A 21,418-nucleotide genomic window follows, 5' to 3' on the forward strand; every position below is an offset into this window, starting at 1 on the left:
TTTTGTTAATAGTTAAATATTATTTTATCCTTAGACCAGCAAACCTTAATTGTATAACATTTTACAAATATAATTTTAATCTCAGTATTACTTAAACTTTAATTATTGTTTAATTGTGTAATTGCAAGCACACTTCTAACTTGAATGTGTCAATTGCCTAGATTTGCTAAAAAATAATTGTTACTTTCACACTTTTTCTTTTAAAAGTGTCTAGTGTCTAAACTTGCAACAAAAATGAATGTTACTTTATGATTTTTACTTTCATGCCAAATGCTGGAAAATCATATGGTTTATCAAAATTTCCTTATCGTATATATTAATATATTTGAGTATTTTTTTATTGATTAAATTGAAAATTGAACAATTAAGTATCATAAATTGATTATTTAAAAATCGATAAGAAATATGTTATTGATCAAATTATCAATTGACGTATTTATAAATTGAAAATCAATAAATCAAATCAATAATACATGAAACCAAGCTGACCGCTGCACATCACTATCTTATTAATACATGTATCAGATAAATAAGCTTAAACATATTACCATTAGTATTGTAACTAGCAGTGTTCATAGAAAACTGAAAATTGAATTAAACTAAAAAAATCAAACATCCAATCGATATAAAAATGATAATATTTTATTAAATTTGAGATTATTTTTTAATTCTTAATTTTACAATTTACAAGAAAATAGCATTATATCAAGAGTAATTATTTATCTCTAATCAAACATGCACCCTTCTTCATGATATTAGGGTCAATAACATGTAATTTAGTAAATAGTGTTAGATTATAAATATTTACTCAGTACTACTTATGCAACTTTTCCAAACGATAAGAAATGACATCCATCTATCTATCGTTGCGTTCACTTTTGGACTTCAATTATTTCATAAATAACTTGTCATCTCGTATTGTACGCATAGTCAAATATTCGCGCATCTCAACTATTTTTAAGTCTACTTATACTTGCACGAACTGATAACTTAATCCATCAAAAGCTTAAGCAATTGGAAGAAGCTAACTAGTGTTTGTTGTCACCCAGAGTTTCACTATAATCCCTCTTTTTAATAAAAGGAAAAAATGAATAGTTCCAATAGGACGATCATATACAATTTGAATTTGTATAAAATGAGAAAGTGAAAAAGAAAAAAGAGACCTGGGCAGGGAAATATTTATATTGTATAATCATAAATGTATAGGACGATCATATACAATTTGAATTTGTATAAAATGAGAAAGTGAGAAAGAAAAAAGAGACTTGGGCAGGGAATATGCAATTAAATCGAATTGTATAAAACGAGAAAGAAAGAAATCATATACAATATGAATTTGTATAAAACGAGAAAGAGAGAAAGGCAAAAGAAACTGGGCAGGGGAGATAGGGAAACGAAAATATATGAATTTATACAATTCCCTCTCGCTTTATACAAATAAAAACACATTTCATACATTTATGTTTGTATAAAAAAATTGAGAGAGGCGAGCGAGGCTGCCACCAAACGAGAGTGGCGAGCGAGTTAGTAGTGGTTATGAACAATGTTATAGATTAATGATAATTTAAGACAATTGATAACTATGAATAAGTTTAATATCAATAATTAAAGATAAGGGTGAAAGACGAAAGAATCTCATCATGATAGTCTAAATTTTACCATATTCATTTATCACATCTAAAATTCTATCCGGCCTCTCGAATTCGATAGTTGATTAGAGTATCACTAAGATTGAGAAGATCAAGAAATAAACTAATTATAACTCATCGATCGTTATATGTAAGAACATGTTAATGCTTATTTTTAAGGAAGTAATAATGTCAGTCGACTATTTTTCCTTGAGATTCAATAAGCAATTATGAACAAGCTTTTCAATTACTTTCGAGAAGATATATTGATTCAAACTCACACAAGATTATGCAACAAAATTAATAAGATAATACTATTTTGATTAAATAAGATAATGAACAAAGTTGCAATTTAATTAAAACTCTCATAACGATAACGAGTTCAAACATAAGAAAATCAAAATTCTAACACATTCATCAATACAACATGTTTGTCAAATATCCTCTATGAATCTATTCCTTGGAGGAGAATAAATTTACTAAGAACAAAGGTAAAAAAGAAGAAAGAGCACGAAACTCTAAATCTCAACTCCCATTTTGAATTGAGTAGTGTACCATGTGTTCCTTCTTCTTTCCATTATAACCTAGCATTGTCTTCGCTCTTTTCTTGATAACTTCATTCTAGGTAGGGGTGACAAATGTATGGATCGGATCGGATTTGGGTGGTTTAAATATATATTAAGTTAAAATGGATTGGATTATAATCCACCGATGTAAAATATGGATAAAAATAAATTTAGTCAAATATAATTTAGATAAAATTATTGTAACCCACTTTAATCTCCTAAAGCCAAAAAATATTAAATGAAAGCTAAGTTAATAATACCTCAACTCTCTAGTCCCTTACCATTCCACTCCACCACTGTACCCCAACCACCGCCCACCCACCACCACCACTCCCCCACTCCCAAAAAAAATTTAAAGACTTAAAAAAATGTTACCACTTTACCACAACCTTTATTGGTAATACAATTGTATTATATTTATATTATTGATAGATTATATATACATTACAAACATACAAACATTTTAATTTAAAAGAATTTCGATTAACGATACATTTATGTAAAGAGCCCCATTAAAACATTGAGTTAATATGTAGCCAAAATAACACATCTAAATTCAATTAATTTTAACCTGCATAAATTTAGCTCAATCCGCACACTTAAAATCCCTAATAATAACAACCTACATGATTTCCAACTAAAAAATATTTTTTTCCAAACAAATATTTTCAAGTAAAGTTCGAACTTTACAGTAAAGTTAATCCAAGGATTTTCATTCCCATGAGTTACATAACAATTTACGCACAACACAATTAGGGGTGACTTAACGGGGAAACTAATCAAAATTTGAGCCCCTAAATTATTTTAATTAATAGTGATTTTTTTAATGGCAATATTGAAATTTATTGGAAAAAAACTATTTACTTTTTTATAGTATAGATATTTTAAAATTTTAAATCAAATTTCTTTAATTTTAAAGAGTAAATAAAATTTTATATAAAAACATCAAAAGATATATATTATAAACACATGGATACTTGGATAATAATTTATTATGAATATAAAACTTATAGTTTCAGGTAATAATATATTATCGTTAGTTATACTAATAAATAAATAACAAGTTAAGTATAAAAAAAAGATTAATATATGTGTTTTTAAAAATTTTACTTTAAACTTTTGAGGTAAATCTTTATCAACATATAATTAGAAATTTTAAATTATTTGGTGCAATAAAGTTTTCTAAATATATCACCACATTTTCTCAATTAAATTAATTCTGTCTTTCATCTGAAAATTGAAACACTCATAATATTTTTGATATTAGATCATGTTTTAGTTAATCAATTTAATTTTTGTAATATTACTTTGTGATAAAAATAAATGACTTTGAAACAATAACAAAATAAAATTTTCAATTGATTTTTTAAAAACTCAAAATGATAATCCAACAATCTAGGATTTTAATTCAAAACCCAATAAATCTAATTAATTCCTAATCTTGAAATTTGAGCTCTTATGTAATGGTTACAGGGTTACTATTGATCTTGTTGTGTTCTTTCTAGGAAACATGAAAAGAGACCAATGAATTTTCATATAAAATATGTGTAATAAGTCATTCAATTATTAGTGTAAAAAAAAATAGTTCATTGTAAAATGAAGACGAGATACATTATTTATGCATTGCAAGAATTGTGAAGTTTTGAGCATCTCAACAATTACATTTCTTACAAAAATTATAACCTTGTTCATCTATAAATAAGGGTGTAAAAAAATTAATTTAATCAAAAAATTGAATTAAAAAAAACACTTTTGATTTATTGGTAATAGATTAATGGTTTCACAAAACTTTTTATTGAAATATTGATTTGGTTTCTGATTTTATGATTTTTGTTAATGGTTAAACATTATTTTATCCTTATTCAGATATATAATTTTAATCTCAGTATTACTTAAACCTTAATTATTGTTTCATTGTGTAATTGCAAGCGCACTTCTAATTTGAATGTGTCAATTGCCTAGATTTACTAAAAACGATTGTTACTTTCACACTTTTTATTTTGAATGTGTCTATTGTCTAAACTTGCAAAAAAAAAATGAATGTTTCTTTTTATGATTATTAATTTTTATCGTACATATTAATATATATGAGTATTTTTTTATTGATTAAATCAAAAATCAAACAGTTAAGTATCATAAATCGATTAACCAAAAATCAATAAGAAGTATGTTATTGAATTCACAAATTAAAAATCGATAAATCGAACCAATAACAAAGCTGACCGCGGCGCATCGCTGTCTATTAATACATGTTTCAGATAAATAAGCTTAAACATATTACCATTAGTATTGTAACTAGCTGTGTTCATAGAAAACTGAAAATTGAATTAAACTAAAAAAATCAAACATCCAATCGATATAAAAATGATAATATTTTATTAAATTTGAGATTAATTTTTAATTTTTAATTTTACAATCCACCTATATCAAGAGTAATTATTGATCTCTAATCAAACATGCACCCTTCTTCATGATATTAGGGTCAAAAACATGTAATTTAGTAAATAGTGTTAGATTATAAATATTTACTCGGTACTACTTATGCAACTTTTCCAAACGATAAGAAATGACATCCATCTATCTATCGTTGCGTTCACTTTTGGACTTCAATTATTTCATAAATAACTTGTCATCTCGTATTGTACGCATAGTCAAACATTCGCGCATCTCAACTATTTTTAAGTCTACTTATACTTGCACGAACACTGATAACTTAATCCATCAAAAGCTTAAGCAATTGGAAGAAGCTAACTAGTGTTTGTTGTCACCCAGAGTTTCACTATAATCCCTCTTTTTAATAAAAGGAAAAAACGAATAGTTCCAATATGAAACTCACGAGAAAATGATAAAAGTGATAATTAGGTGTATTTTTACCCACTAATCATCACAAGAGTTGCACATTATCATCACTACTCAAAAGAACAAAATGGTTGCAATTTGGTGATAGATATCAAAATTATAGTAGCAATTTGCCGCTATAAAGTGAACTCCTGCAACATAAATGTTCATTGAATAGCTTATAAGATGCCAGAGTAACAAAAGGTTTTTCTAAAATTAATAAAATAGCAACAGTAATGAAAGGTTTTGTACAGTCAAATTATAAGAGGATCTCCGCGGATAAACTACAATACTACAACTAGTACGTTGACCGTACCATGTCTAAAGCACAGTATACGGCAACAAGAGGGGGCACTCAAGTATGCATAAGTGACATCACGGTATGAGCTACAAGGATGATGCCAACCGGAAAGCATGTATACTCTCCAAGGCCCCTCGGAAAAGCTGAGGATATCCGACTCCAAAAGAAATGGAGCAAAACCTCGAAACAAAAGAGACTAATTGCTCAAACAATTATCCCTTTGTCCTCATTATGGTTATGCTGCCTTTTCCTCCTTCTGTTGGAATTGTGGTCTTTCCAACAACAGGCTTACCAGAGAAAGCAGACTTTGGGTATGCAACCGAGGGGTCTTCAACATTCTGTGGTGTCTTCAATTTTGGGGTGCGTATCCTCTGGTTTATGTCTTTCAGAGTCACGTCTCCTTGGGCGCCACACGGTTTAACAAAAGAAAATGGATAGACAACAGAGGAAGCAGCTTTTGTAGGAGCCCGCATATATGATCTCCTACCTAGTGAGGGTGAAGAAGTGAAACAAGTTTAGCTCACATATGAGACAAGGCTCCACGAGTTCTCTACGGTGGTGTCTAATACTGAGGCAAAATTCTGTAATGAAACATCATCCATGACAAAACAGGAAGAAAAATACCTTTGAAAACAACATTTTTACGAGTCTGTACAGGGCGCTCTTGAACCACATTAGATTCACATTCACGTGGGGTGTTGCAAATCTCTGCACAGAGAAACAGAAAGTTGAGGAAGAGATGGAGAGGATAATGAGCACCTTGTGGCACAAATCGATAAGGGAAAAAAGCTACTAAATTCTAGCAAAGATGTGTCACTAACCTGAAACATCGAACTGAATATCAGAGGCAGCGCTGTTTCCAAAAAATATTGTCAGATTGAAGTGGTTTTCTTAATACTTTCCGAAAAAGATAGAAGTTTTTAGGCAAAAGCTTAAAACATACATATCCTCAAGGCTGACATGCATCTGAGAATCGTTTAAACAACTAGCAACCCATCCTTCAGATGACTGATCGAGCCCCTCATTACCAGATGAAGATATGTCCTCTGAAAAAAAAAACATTTTATGTGAGCTTATAGATGCAATTGGTAGATATCCGTTGAAGAGCAGATATGAACAGGGAACAAACCTGAAAATACTGAAACCCACTGTGACATTTCAGAGATGAATTCATCAACAGAAGTGTCAGTCTCCTAAAACATGGAACAAATACAAAGATCATTTAATTTTTAAAAAGGTGCAGGATTTGGAATGACAGAAGTCCAAAATCAATCAGCTTGTTCAAATTTACAACAAATTTTACAAGGACTTTAAATTGGAGGCATCTTAAGTAACAAACCAGACACTAATTAATTGAGCAATTAAAACAGTCGAGGATACTAGTTCTAAAATCTGTTGTTTCATAACATGAATTGATAGGACAATCCTACAGTGAGAAATAGAGACTCGAATATGCTCTGGGTGAACCCCAAAAGGGCTATAACCAGAATTGTTCTACGATATAACACGAGAGACCAAGACAAATAAGAATATATCAAGTGGCGCAACCCAAAGATGTGACAGTACATGGGAGCCTACCTGTGAATTTAGAAATGATGATGATAGTTCCTCGTTGCTAAGTGGTGCATCTGCTGCTTCTGTATCAAACTGAAGCATTCTGCGCCTTTTCACTTGTGAGGATGACTCATTGTATCTCTGTGTCTCCTTGTCATTGTTTTCTGTAAGTACTAAAGTGAGATACGGAAAATAATTATAACTGTAAATAAAAATATAGCAACAACGTCATAAAGCACCCAAATTCAAGTGGACATATAGGCACTTAAAGTATCCTCTGGCCAGAAATATTTATGTAAATGCCTTCATGAAAAGCGGATTAAAAATACTCGTCATTGTTATCTCTCAATTTTAGTTTTCAACGCCATAAATAGTGCACTAGACACTCTTGATTAAGGCATAAATAGGCAATAGTTTGCTTAAGAGTTGAGGCACAAGGGGCCTTGCCACCTATGTAACTCGTCCTCGGGTGCGGCACCAAAAGTGAAGAGTCCAAGCAACTTAGCTTGTTACTTCCTCCTGTGAAGGTAATCTTTTTAGCAAATACGACTTAACAGACCAACTCAAATAGAGGTTAGCCAAGAAGCCATCACATTATGCACTCCCAAAAATACATAAAACCAAGTCTAATACGGAACGAAGTACACGCAGGTGCATGTTCATCCCATAAGCAACATTGATTCAAGTAACACAAACATAATATAAACTGGTTTTTAGATAGGCAAATGCAGATTAATTGATATGATTCTAGAGTGAATATAAGTTTGGCCAAATCATAATCAAACAAGCATATTTCATGAAAGCGGAAGTAAAATGCTGAATAGAACTGCAAAAGAGAAGCTGTGAGTACTTTATGAGAGTTGAGGATGCAGTATCGTCTTACCGTAGCTGCTACCATGGTAAGTCAACTCTCCACAAGACTTAACTGGAGTTCTTTCATCGTCAAACATAAAGGAAATATCTTCACCTTTGCTCAACAAGCAATCAGATATATCTATTCACATGGCCAAACACATTTCTCATCAGTAAGTTGGACATGGTATTATTCTTTACAGATCAGAACGAGGTAAACAGATCTTACCAATATCGGGATCATCTCCAAGAGAGTAACTGTCACGCCATTTCCACATGTCACTGTGTACAGCGAAACACGGAATCTATTCAGTGCATTCATTTCTAGGAAATAACATAAACCAAAGTAGCCTCACAAAATGTCGGAAAATCCACGAGGGATTTGCCACATTGTACTCATTAATTAGCTAAACGGTTTAATGACAGCAAAGTAGAACCCATCATTCATCGGTATTCACAGAAATGCACAAACCATTGTCACCAAGAAATGGCCTTAACGAAATCCGGAAATGAACCAGTAAATAATTCGCAAAGAAAATAGAGCAAAAGCACTTTGAGCCTAGGAAACAACCTCTCTACGTACACCCCACCAAATCATAACTCACTCGTGGGATTATACTAGCTAAATTGGTGTTATTGTATCAAGCATAAGTAGCCCTACAACATCAGATCTAATGATCAGTATCACAATCTAAGCAAGTAAAACCAATTCTAGAAAGACAGTAACAGCAACAACATCACATAAACCTATAGAAACTACACACAAACAATTGGGCACAGAATCAACATGATGTTCTTCACTAGAAAGAACTTCTAGAACAAATATTAAGCACTCAAAATCAATGTCCTTTCACTCAAAACACTAAGAAGTGTATCTATACCATCCATATACAGTAACAAATCAGGAAAAAATAAACAGATTGCAAAAAACATATAAACTAAAATGAGACCACCACCACCACCCCCAAAACTGATTCATCACTCTCAGTTAGAGCAAGAAAAGCAAAACCCATCTCCCATTTGACCATTTCTGTCCTAAAACATCAAACCCCCACCAAACCCTACCAAAATGGGTATCCAAAAATCCTAATCAACCATCAAAAAGTCCATAAAACAACAAAAACAGTTCAAGAACAAACCAACCCATGAGAAAACAAGTAAAAAGGAATCACCTTTCAGGATTAAAATTCATTTTCTCAGATAAGGGGTATGTTAGTTTGAAGAGATACTGAATGTTTTCTGCAACCTAGAGAGAAAAAAAAAATCAAAAGGGGCAGCAGAAAATGGTTTGACTGGTCGAAATCTCTCTTTCTTTTTATACTTTAAGACCAAAAAGAATAGCCGTTAAATACAGATCATACTGTAATAATAAAATAAAGTTGTCTTCTTTCTTCTTCTTTATATACACTAAACCATGGAAACTAGCAATAAAAACACTAGCAGTTTTGGCAGAACATTAAAAAGAAAAAAAAGAAAATGCTTTGACTACGTGTAAAACAAACCGGATATTAGTGGGTGGTGCGTGGAGTGTACAGAGGTCGGGTCGGGTCAGGTTGGATCAGAAATGAGCATTAATGGGCCTGTGCCATAGACATAAACTCGCGCATTTGAAAGGGATAATCATATAGAATGACAAACTGATAATATAAAATAAATATAATAATTATCGTTTGATTTATTTGTGTTTCATAGTAAACTGTCTGTCAGTCCCTCTCTTCCTCATATTCTCGCTCGTCTCTCTCGCTCTGTACAATAAAATTGTATAAATTGTGTTTCTAATTGTATAAAGCGAAAGAAAATTGTATACACACATATAAATACATATATTTTCGTCGTATACACTTATAATTATACAATAAAAGTATTTCCCTGCCCAAGACTCTTCTGTATTTCTCTCTTTCTAGTTTTATACAAATTTAAATTGTATATAATTTCTCTCTTTCTCGTTTTATACAATTCGATTCAATTGTATATCCTCTTTCCAAGTCTCTTTTGCCTTTCTCTCGTTCTCATTTTATACAAATTCAAATTGTATATAATCGTTCTAAACAATTTTAATTATACATTACAAATATTTCCCTGCTCGTGTCTCTTTTGCCTTTCTCTCTTTCTCGTTTTATATAAATTCAAATTGTATATAATTTCTCTCTTTCTCGTTTTATACACTTCGTTTTATATAATTCGTTTCAATTGTATATGTATAGCGAATTATACATATATATATTTGCTATAGAGCGCAATTATGCAAACTTTATTATAATATATAAATATAAATTTTGTATTTACTATACGTGAAAGTTATCCTTTCAAATAGATTGATTATTTATATTTATCTATTTTACATTTGCAAAGCAAAGTACTTATGTATGATGAAACTTTTTTTTTTTGTTGGCTTCAAGATGAAATAGTTAATTTTCCTAGTCTGTGACAATGATGATGATTTTGCTAATTAATTTGTACTAATCAGTAGTCAAATGATGCAATGAAAATGTGAATCTTTTTAACACAAGTCACATTTTAATCCATTTCAGATCAATAATTCATCGTATATTAACTTAACTCATTTTAAGCTGTCTAAATTTATCTCTATCCTGTCCATTTAACAACGTTGAAGGATAGAAATTTCTAGGCACTTATCATTTTGATGATAAAAACCTAATAAGTATTAACTTGTTAAATTTATATTTTAAATTCACCTAATTTTTTTAATATAATATTAACTATCTATACTAATGCAGAATTTTATACTTTATGCTAAACATTTTATAAAACAATATACTAGGATGAGTGTGGCCTAAACTTCAAAAGAAACTAAAGGTAGGTATTTGTTGGTGGAATATTGAGTTTGATCTTCCCCACATTTGAAAATATCTCAACAAATAAACAAACTCCAATATTTTAAATGAAATATCAACCATAGATATCCCTGGTTTCAAATTTATATATCTATAACTCTATCAAAAATAGTCGTAAGAAGTGATAAGTATTTTTTTATCAATTAAAAGTCTTGAATTTGAATTTTTCTGAATACGAAGTCACCTATCTTTGTTGGAGAGCATTTATCCCTTCAAATGAGATTTTCAACGTAAATTTAAATTTAATCAAACTTCAATATAAATATTTGACTATCGAGGTGTTTATATTTTATAAAATAAAATAAAGAAGTAGGATCCATGGAAGTAAGTTGCCTAATATTTCCCCACACTTCAATTTTTATTTTTATATTTTGGTCTTTCTTTTTTAATTTAATTTTAAGAAATTTGTGTCATTAATTGTTTAGAAATATTTTGACTTTATCTCAACAGTCCCTTAATCTTAGGTGGACTTAAAGTGACTATATGGAACCTTAGTCAATGTATTTCTTCACCCCCACTCACCCACCCCCACAACCACACAATATTTTTAAATTTTATTTATCCAATTTAATCTAATGTGCTATTAACTATTCAACAACTATATAGTATAGCTTATGAATTAGCATTTTGTTTGGCAAAGCTAAAAACAACAATAGAGTGGCTCCTTACCTAACATAACCACAAATGGGCCTTACACTATTCAAGTTTCAAGCTAAATAAGCAACTTTAAATGCCATCTACTTCTTCATTCTTTTCTTATAATCATTACCCTATCACATTCACTTTCCCGATTAATTCAGATTCTCGCTGTAACATTAAAAAGAAAATATAATAGTCCTACACCAACGGGTAGATTGACATTTTGTCTCCTTTTACGGTTTTAGATAATATACATACATTTATTATGATATCAAAGTCAAATACATGAGTTAATTCTTGTTTTACGACAGTTTTGTATTATCTTCTACATGAACTTGTTATCGAGCGAATGAAGCATTAAGCATGCATGAAAGTTGAGTTAGGTTAAAAAATGTTCGATTAAAGATTTCTATAAATATACATTCAGTGCTCGAATCCTATACCGATATACCATAATTAAGGGTAAATGAGTCCTCCTCCACATCCCAATCACACCCCCTTCCTTGAAGGTAAATGTCATATTCAATAACATTTATTTTGTGATGTCTTCATTTCTACATCATAAATACAACTAACAAAAAAGACAATCAAATATTACTACAAGTAATATTTCCAACTATATGAAATAAATATTTTTTATTTCTCTTTCCTTCCTCCCTCTTCTGTCCCTTTCCTACTTTAGAAACCAAACACTAATCAAAGAATGGGTGAAATTATGATACTATCAGAATATCTTATGATTCCTTTATGGAAATATGAGATTTGGAGCAATGTGATCTCTTGTGAACAAATGAAAGTGCTATACTGCATTTATGAAATACTAATACTTTACACTTAAATAAATTGTAATATTGCATGTAAAGAACAATAAATAGTATATTTTACTACCTACTATAAGCACAAATCTGACAGAAATGGACAAACCCCCAAAACCTTTTGTAAAAGGAAAAAGAAGTTTGGTCCAGAGATGTGAGATCAATGAGGAACAAAAGGGCATTAAAGAATTCTAGCTAACCTTATCCTAGAGTATAGGGTTGGTTTAATGCATTAGTTTAGTTCGATTTGATTTTATGTATTACGTTAATTTAATTTAATAATGTTTGGTCTCTACATTTGATATATTAATATAATTAAAATAATAAGATTTTTTTAATAGGTTCTTGATTTATAATCTTTGATTTTTAACAAATCTCAATTTACAATTTAATCAATAAGAAAGTATTCATAAAATAAATATATAATTTCTTCAATAATCTAACTTTACCAATGCTTATAAAATAGAAATATTATTGATTAACATGAAAAGAAAAACTATATAATAGTAACACAGATTTAAAAAAGAAACTAGAATAATATTATGAATTGAAGATTAAAAAGCAAAGAAACTACCAATAAGGTATTGATATTAATATTTAATATTTATATAAAGGTAGAAAATAAATGATTACAACCTTAATGAATTGTTAATTTATTCAATAACTCAATTTAAAAAAAAAATTAAAATCAAAACAATAACCCAATAATATAACACAAGTACCATTGAAGTATCAAAGTCGTCTTACATTTGTTATTCAATTTTTGTTTACTTTTCCACGAAAGTCCCCTACCGTTTTGTCTCATATTTGCCTCTCCTTCTACCAGCTTCTCACCTTAAGCAGTGGCGGATTCATGATTTTCTTTCGAGAGGTAAATAAATTGATATTATAAAGAAAATAAATAAATGTTGTTGCGGGGATTCAAAATTTGGGACGTGTAACATAATAATCAAGGGTCTTATCATTGAGCCATTTAATTTTATTTGTTATTGAGGGAGTCCAAAATATATCCATCTATAGAAATACAGAAAATTTAACTTTTATATATCGTGTATTATTTTTTTGTCGAAGGTGTTCGGGTGAACACCCTGGACCTAACGTGTCTCCGCCCCTGACCTTAAGTATGATATTTGTCACGGTGGAGGCACGTAAACACAAATAAAATACATTCAGATACATGTATATTTGTTATTAAATGTACAAAAATAAGGGAGAGAGACGAGTAAGATGGGTGAGAAGTGAGCAAGATTTGTATGCATCACAGATACATCTGAACCCCCCTAGATACGCTCTAGATATATGTATCCTGGATAAATGAGAAAGTGGTGAGCGAGATGAGAAAGAGACGATTGAGATGGGAAGAGAGGCGAGCGAGATTTGTATGCATTTCAGATACATGTAAATCGCCCTAGATACGCTCAATATCCCGGATACATACATGAAAGAGTGGCGAGTGAGATGAGAGAAAAGCGAAGGAGGCGAGCGAGATTCACTATGTATCTAGAACAAATTTCACATATTATTTTTGACCCTATATATATTTATCTGAATGTATCTGAACATATTTGAACATACTAAAATTTGATAAAAATACGTGATATTGCAAACTAAAATATATCTAAGTAATTAACTCGTAAAAAGAAATTCTTTCTGTTACTAATTCAAAAGTCCACGAGAGTAACCTAGACAACCAAAATACTAGACAAATCTTTGACTTATATATATATAGTTTCATACTGAGATATCGAACCATAGAGTTTGTATATATCTTAAATATTATTTCTAAAATATCTTCGTTTTAAGAACAATAAATTAAAACAAGTTATTAAAAAAAATGAAAGTACAATGTGAATAAACGATTATAATTAATTAAGTAGATTCGTTTACAATCATGTATATAGTCAACAACAAACAAAAAGAAAAAAGTTTTAGTATAAAATCTTATTATTAGACAAATGAAAGAGTTTACATGCTAGACAAATTTATGTGGTGATAATATCATCTTCTATTTGGACATTATTATAAACTTTTCTCAAAATTAATTGTTTCTTAGCCCCACTTCACATTGAAGAACAAAAGCCAGACAAAAAAACCCATTTTCCAATCCTTGTCAATAGGACCAAAAAAAAAAAATGCAAATAAATTGTCCTTGCTTGTTTTGGAGTAAACCATACCCTAGAACCTTGCACTAAACTAATATTAATATTTTGTATTAATAGTTAACTTTACCCTTTTAATTTGTCTATATGCAACTTGTACTTGGATCAAATATTCAAATCTAATCCTAAAGTTTGGAGTCTTATTCAATTAGTCAACTATTAATTAATAAGATTTAATTAATTGGACCTTTACCAAAAAAGTCATTGAAATGAAGATACAGCTCAGTAATAAATTAATACAAAATTAGACCTCAACATATCATATACTATACTAATATACTGTATATACGATATTATATACTAATAGAAAGTACAACTACTTGTCTGATTTCATCCAACTTTACAAGATTCTACTACATACATGCATACAATGATAATTAATTGGTAAAAAAAAGTTTGCACACATTTTGAAAGTCGAAATCAAAATTTAAATTTAATGAATTCATAAGATTCTTAACTTTACTTATTGAGTTCTGATCTAATATTTCTTAATATTTGAGTAGTTTTTTTTTTTACGTAGAATATATATATATATTCTTTCTCCTATAAGGGTGCACCATAGAGGATTGAAAACCCTATAGTGTCCACACCACGAGGCATTGTTTACGATTGTTTGGAAATACAATCTAAAATGAACATATGGCATTACAATCAAGGAAGCGGATGAAAATTAAGATTCTAATGTTATATACATCTATCTAAGGCTTGAACATAAGAACATTAGTATCGATCTCGATGAATAATTAACGTGCATGTAAATTGATATGAATAACATCGTTACGATTAAATAAAAAGAGAATTGAGTCACATGGGGAGACTACGCATGATGTGGACACAATGATAACAAAGGAAGTTGGAGTTACTAGAGAATGTGTGAAAGTACAAATGTCAATAGAGTTGGTATAACAATTTTTACAGACTTACTTACAAGTGTGACTTTTACTTTGTTACCAAGACTTTTAAGCCACTTGGAAAAATCACGTGATCAACACATGACTTTTTAATATTATAAAAAGAGGACCACATTCAATATTATTAAAAGCGGAGGAGATAATATTGACAAATTGAAAAGATAAAGGTGAAAACATATGGTTCTTGTGTTTTTCTACGGAGAAAAAAAAATACTAGAGTGATTTTTTCTATGTCTAAGTTTTGGTAGATAGAATTATCTAATATATGTTGCTGGTGAGAGATGAAAATATATCTAATAAAATTAATTAAAATGCACGAAAATCGATCCAAACAACATTGATGTGAAATGTCCCTTTGAAGACATTCGACTATTTATTTTTAAAATAAAATAAAATTTATGTGAAGTTCCCAACAAAATGTACTGTGTTGATTTTATATGTATAAAATGTGGAACCAAACTTTGATGAAGCATATATATGCTTTCATCATGACTAATGGTTCAGAAAAAAATTGTAACAATAAATAATAAAGTACGTTTAGTTTTTTTTTACTGACAATTACGAAGAAAACTAGAAAGTTTTATATTGTACACTACTTAATTAATATATGATTGATATAAGGTACATTGTGATATTATTACACTACGACTGATTAACATGTTGCATAGGGTAAAAGTTGTAGTATGGGACCTTTTACTTGACAAACTACGTGGTAAAAACTAGTGTATGAACTTTGGGAGGACTTGATTGGTTTTGATCACTCGAGATCGATCCCCTTCAATGCCTTCTAAGTTGAATTTGTCACATAGTGCTTGTCTGATGCCTGGTGCGGTTTATAGTGATTTGTTGGCTATTAAACAATGAAAAGTATATTCAGTGCGCACAAAGTGTTCACTCTGAGGATAGAGACTTTGACAGAGATTATAGTAATTGCGGATCATCTTGGAAGTTTGAAGGAAAAAAAGAACTAGTGTCTTGTTGGAACTGTTAGGATCGAATTCACACACACACTTGATGAATTAGAACACAAGAACTTTCAAGAGAAAGAGAGAGAAAGATAGAAACCAATATTTCGTGATAACACCCCGTGAGTAAACTTCCACGGCGGTGGGGTATATATATTAATAAATCAGAGTATTTTGGTTACAGAGAATAAATAGTAAAGCCAAAAATTTAGATCGGGGCGCTGCCCCGAACCCCTCCTTCGGATGGGGGCTCCTGCCCACCATAACCCCCTAGCAACCTCACTGCGGAGATTAAACCGCGTAAACAGTTATATGTATTAATCAAGCTCCACAACCTAACAGGAACTAAGATACTAGATATTAATATATAAAGGATATACTATCGAAGTGGTTATCCTAAGGACAAAGATTATATCAGTATCGAATTATCTTGAAATTTTGAAGAGAAAAAAAAATTACTATTGCTTTGAAATGTTTGCAACGAAAAGACTAGATATTTTTACATGTCTGGTGATAATACATAGATGATATGCGGTCACATTTCTATATAACAATATTATTTGTTAGAATTTTTATTTTATTAGTATAACAAAATATTGTTATAAAGAACATAGAATATATATATATATATATATATATATATATATATATTATACATAAAAAGATTGATTTCCATATAAATTATGATTATTTAACAAATTATATGTTTTGTATTACCAATAGTTATTATTAATCATAGATCCTTGAATCGAATTTTATTATCATCCGTTATCAAAAAAAAAACGAATTATGTATGAGCTTTGAAAATATTTTTTTTTATTAAATGATACTTATGCAACACAAATTTAAGCTAATCGCGATTAAAAGAATATGAAAATAATAAAATAAAAACCAGGTCAAAAGTTCGACAGAAATTCAAATGCCTAACCATAAGACCAGAAAATCATTTGTTGTGTGGATTAATTCTTGAATAGACAATGATTGGTCATTTTTATGATCATATATATAAGTTGGTATATTTGTACCATTTGACAGGTAATAATTCATTTCATTATTAAGTTTTTAGCTAAACAAATTATATAGAACTGTCATTACTTGCATGTCACAAAAATATTTTTATTTATAATTTTTTATAGTGACAAAATCTAACTACCAACTCAAAGAATCCCTTATACCAAGAGTCAAAGTTAAAATTATTGAATTCGAATGATACATGCGATTTTTTATCTGCCCTTCAAACATCGACTACCGCTTATTTATATCACTATAAAAATATATATGTATATGTATATGTATATATTTCATTTAATAAAATACAAAAAAAAAAAAAAAAGTTTCCCTCCTAAAAAGCATTTTGAAGTATATATATATATATATGTAATGGACCTACATGACTATTTTTGGTTCAATGATTAAGCAAGTTGTTAGCTTAGAACAGGTGAACTTTTCTTATTTGAAAATAAAATGGGCGCCAAAGTTTTATTTTTATTTTATTAATTTATGTAGTTTTCAATGAAGTCACGAGAGTATTTATTTATGACGTTTATCATTTTAATGCATTTTTTCGTGACTTTATTAATTATCATTTGGTAACTTCTCTTTCAAGGTAAGAATAAGAATAGTTCCTTTTTTTTTTAATAACAAGAAAAAAAAAAGTTAGTGGACAATACTTTTCTTTTGTATTTTTCCAAAGGAGGGAAATTATGTGTTAAAATGAGCTTATATTTTTTTAATTTATCATATTTTAATGAGTTGGAAAAGATTTCTCAAGTAGATAAAATTTTCTATTTGATCATTGGGAATACGGGTAAATGTGATTTTAAAAAATGAAAATTTAAGTCATTTTTTGTTGAATTGTACTTTGACGTCAAATATAATGAAGATATACATTAATGTGAAATATTTCTTGTAAATTATTATAAAATTATTGAAGTTCTCCCAGGAAATTGAACTCTGAAGTGGAGTATCATTTACTCTGATCGATTTTTTTACTATCGATTTCGTTAGTCAATTCACTTTTATCCATGTAAAATATAGGCACAATTAAATTATGATCCATTTTATTTGATATCATTGTTACAAGTTACAACACCTTGATTGCTTTCAATTGCTTTATTTTGATCAATAATTTAGTATTAAAAAGTTATATACGTGATAAACATTAATTATGACTCTAAAGTCTCAAGGACAAATGTAAATTAGAGTTATTAAACAAAGTTAGCCAAAAGAAAAAAAAAACTTATGAACAAGTTAAATATAAAGTTAGAGTTAAAAAATGTTTTAAAATGTGAATTTGCTCAATACGTAAATTACTTTCAACAGCTATTTTTGAGAAGTGGGAACATCCTAAAATTGGAATACACTAAAATTACACTAAATTGATATAGGTAAGATCAGGAAATATTATTTTGTAGATATTTATTTATCGATAAATTAATATTTATTAATTTGAATAATATATTGAGATTTAATAAAGGTTAATCCTTATTACATCAATATCAATGTATCTTACTAATTATGTATCATATTTATATAATTTAGATAAGAAAAATAATCATTATACAAAAAGTACAATGTATGTCTATGATTCGTTGTAATTTTTTTAATTAAATAATTCATTCTAAATTAAGTTCAAGAATTCAATGATTTACTGTAAAAATAAATCTATTATACGCCAAGTTCATTATTTCTTAATAATCAAATATTATTTATTTTGTTTTTACTATAAGCATTTAATGTATGATAATGAGAAAAATAAACTATATAAGCAACATAAGAATTTTCTTGAAAACATATCCAAAAAATGACTTCTAAATTTAAAAAATGTTGTAAAACATTATGTGAGGACAAAATGCGATCCATTTCATTATACATAATGTTCATTCTTTCTTAATAATCAAATATTATTTATTATATTTTTACCAAAAAAAAAAAATCAATGTATGATGATAAGAGAAAATATAAAAAAATGGGATCTCATTAAAATGTGTCACAAAATCGACAATGACGAACCACGTATGTAAAGCACTATATTCATTTCATATGCGTTTAAAAAGATTTGCGGTTATAATAACATGAATTTTTTTTAATACAATAAAAAAATTAGAGATGAATTTCAACTATATTTTAATTTTAATAAAAAATAAAATGCAATAGAAATATGTTTAGTAAAATTTAAAAAAATATATATACATAAATCTTAATTTTACATATTGTCTATAAAATAAGAGTATTTTTTATTTACCTTAATAGTCATTTTGCATGTTATAATTAAGTGGAATATTTAGGACTTTGCATTGTTGAGACAAGACTTTATGAACCCAAAATAGTCATTTTTCTTTAGGGCGATTTATGGCATTGTAATAAGTGCAATAAAGAGTCATAAAAAAAAAAATAGGAAATTATGTATTTAATCAACTAATTGAAGCAATATTAAAAATTAAATTTTGCCGCCCTCTCACTATAATTACCGGATTAAATAATAATAAAACTAACAGCAAAAATAGCCCACAAAAGTGCATAACTGAAATTTAAAACTTCATCCCTTCCTAAAATTCTTAGGCATTAAAATAGAAACTGATTTATATATAAATATATATATTTATTTTTCTAACAATCTTTGACTCATTCCTGCAGGTTTTATGATATTAAAGCAAAGCAAAATCAAATGCTACTTTTTTTTAATTACAACTATTAATAATATAAAATATTTTTAAAAGATTATTATCAAAGAAAACAACAAGTTACCACATTTTTACATAATTAATAATGAGGTAAAAAAATAAATCATTATAATCTTGAGGTAATTAATATAAAATTTATAATTTTTAAGATTAAAATTGTAAATTGCGACAATTAAACTATCTACACGAGAACAACACGGATGTCTCATAGCTAACATTACATTAGGACTCTCTCGCGATTTTTTTTATATCAGATCACGATGATGATAATAATAATAATTATAATAATAATAATAAAATAATAATAATAATAATAATAATTACACTTCAATCTCTAATATGTTAAACTTGAACATATTAGTCCTCAATTATGACATACTTCATTTAAAGTACCAGCGAGGATAACATAGATGTTTCTAAGAAAAAGTGACATTAAAATATGTACAATAGAATTCTCAAGCGTTTCTTATTTTTCCTACCCCAAACAATAATAACGACAAATAATAATTATTACGCTTTAATTTCTAATTAATATTAAAATTGATCGTATAAATTCTCATTTATCATACACTTCAAATTCCAACTTAACTATACCACGATAACAACACTAGTGTTTTATAAGCAAATAACTAGCACTAAAAGACATACAATAAGATTTTTTGAGTGTGATTCTTGTTTCTTCTATCCCAATCACCAACAAAAAAAATTAAATAATAATAATAATAATAATAATTACGCTTTAATGTCTAATTATATATTAATATTAACTAAATGAATTCTCATTAATCGTATACTCCAAATTCCAATTAAACTACCCTCGGAATCACAATAATGTTTCATAAGCAAATAGCTAGCCTTCAAAGATATTCTTGTGGGATTCAAAATAATAATAACCACGTTTCCATTCTTAATTAATTTAAAATTGATTATATAAATACTAGTTTGTCGTATACGTCAAATTCCAACTATACCCCTCGAGAACCACACTAATGTTTCATAAGCAAATAGCTGACATTAAAAGATATTCTTGTGAGATTTATGTTTTTCCTACTCCATACAGTAATAACAAAAATAATAAAAATCACGCTTCAATCCTTAATTATATTAAATTTGACTATGAATACTAATTTGTCGTATACTCCAAATTTCAACTATACTCCTCAAGAATCACACTAATGTTTCGTAAAGCAAATAACTGTCATTCAAAGATATTCTCATGGAATTCATGTTTTTCCTACTCCAGAGAACAACAACAAAAATAATAATTACCACGCTTCAATCCTTAATCATAGAACTAAAACTGACTATATGAATACTAATTTATCGTATGCTCTAAATTTCAACTATATCCCTCGAGAACAACACTAATGTACCATAAGCAAACAACTGTCATTCAAAGATATTCTCATGGAATTCATGTTTTTCCTACTCCAGAGAACAACACCAAAAATAATAATTACCACCCACTTCAATCCTTAATCATAAAACTAAAATTCACTATAAGAATACTAATTTATCGTATACTCTAAATTTCAACTATACCCCTTTAGAACAACACTAATGTATCATAAGCAAATAATTGTCATTAGAGAATATACACTAATATTTTCACATGTTTTTTACTTTTTCCGCACGACAACAACAAATAAATA

General features: G+C 28.7%; 1 protein-coding gene across 1 annotated transcript; it reads right to left on the reverse strand.

The window, feature by feature from the left end:
- Positions 1-5,182: 5,182 nt before the first annotated feature.
- LOC101252119 (protein XRI1) lies at positions 5,183-9,222 on the reverse strand. The gene is made up of 9 exons (XM_010328384.4): positions 8,912-9,222; positions 7,969-8,021; positions 7,771-7,881; positions 6,912-7,051; positions 6,463-6,526; positions 6,277-6,379; positions 6,155-6,186; positions 5,958-6,041; positions 5,183-5,820 (listed from the first exon to the last, which is right to left on the reverse strand). Exons 1-9 carry the CDS (start codon positions 8,929-8,931, stop codon positions 5,546-5,548), a joined length of 882 nt encoding a protein of 293 aa, XP_010326686.2. The 5' UTR covers positions 8,932-9,222; the 3' UTR covers positions 5,183-5,545.
- Between the last annotated feature and the right edge of the window lie 12,196 nt (positions 9,223-21,418).

Source organism: Solanum lycopersicum, chromosome 9 (genome assembly GCF_036512215.1).
Source record: "Solanum lycopersicum chromosome 9, SLM_r2.1".
Lineage (NCBI taxonomy): Eukaryota > Viridiplantae > Streptophyta > Magnoliopsida > Solanales > Solanaceae > Solanum > Solanum lycopersicum.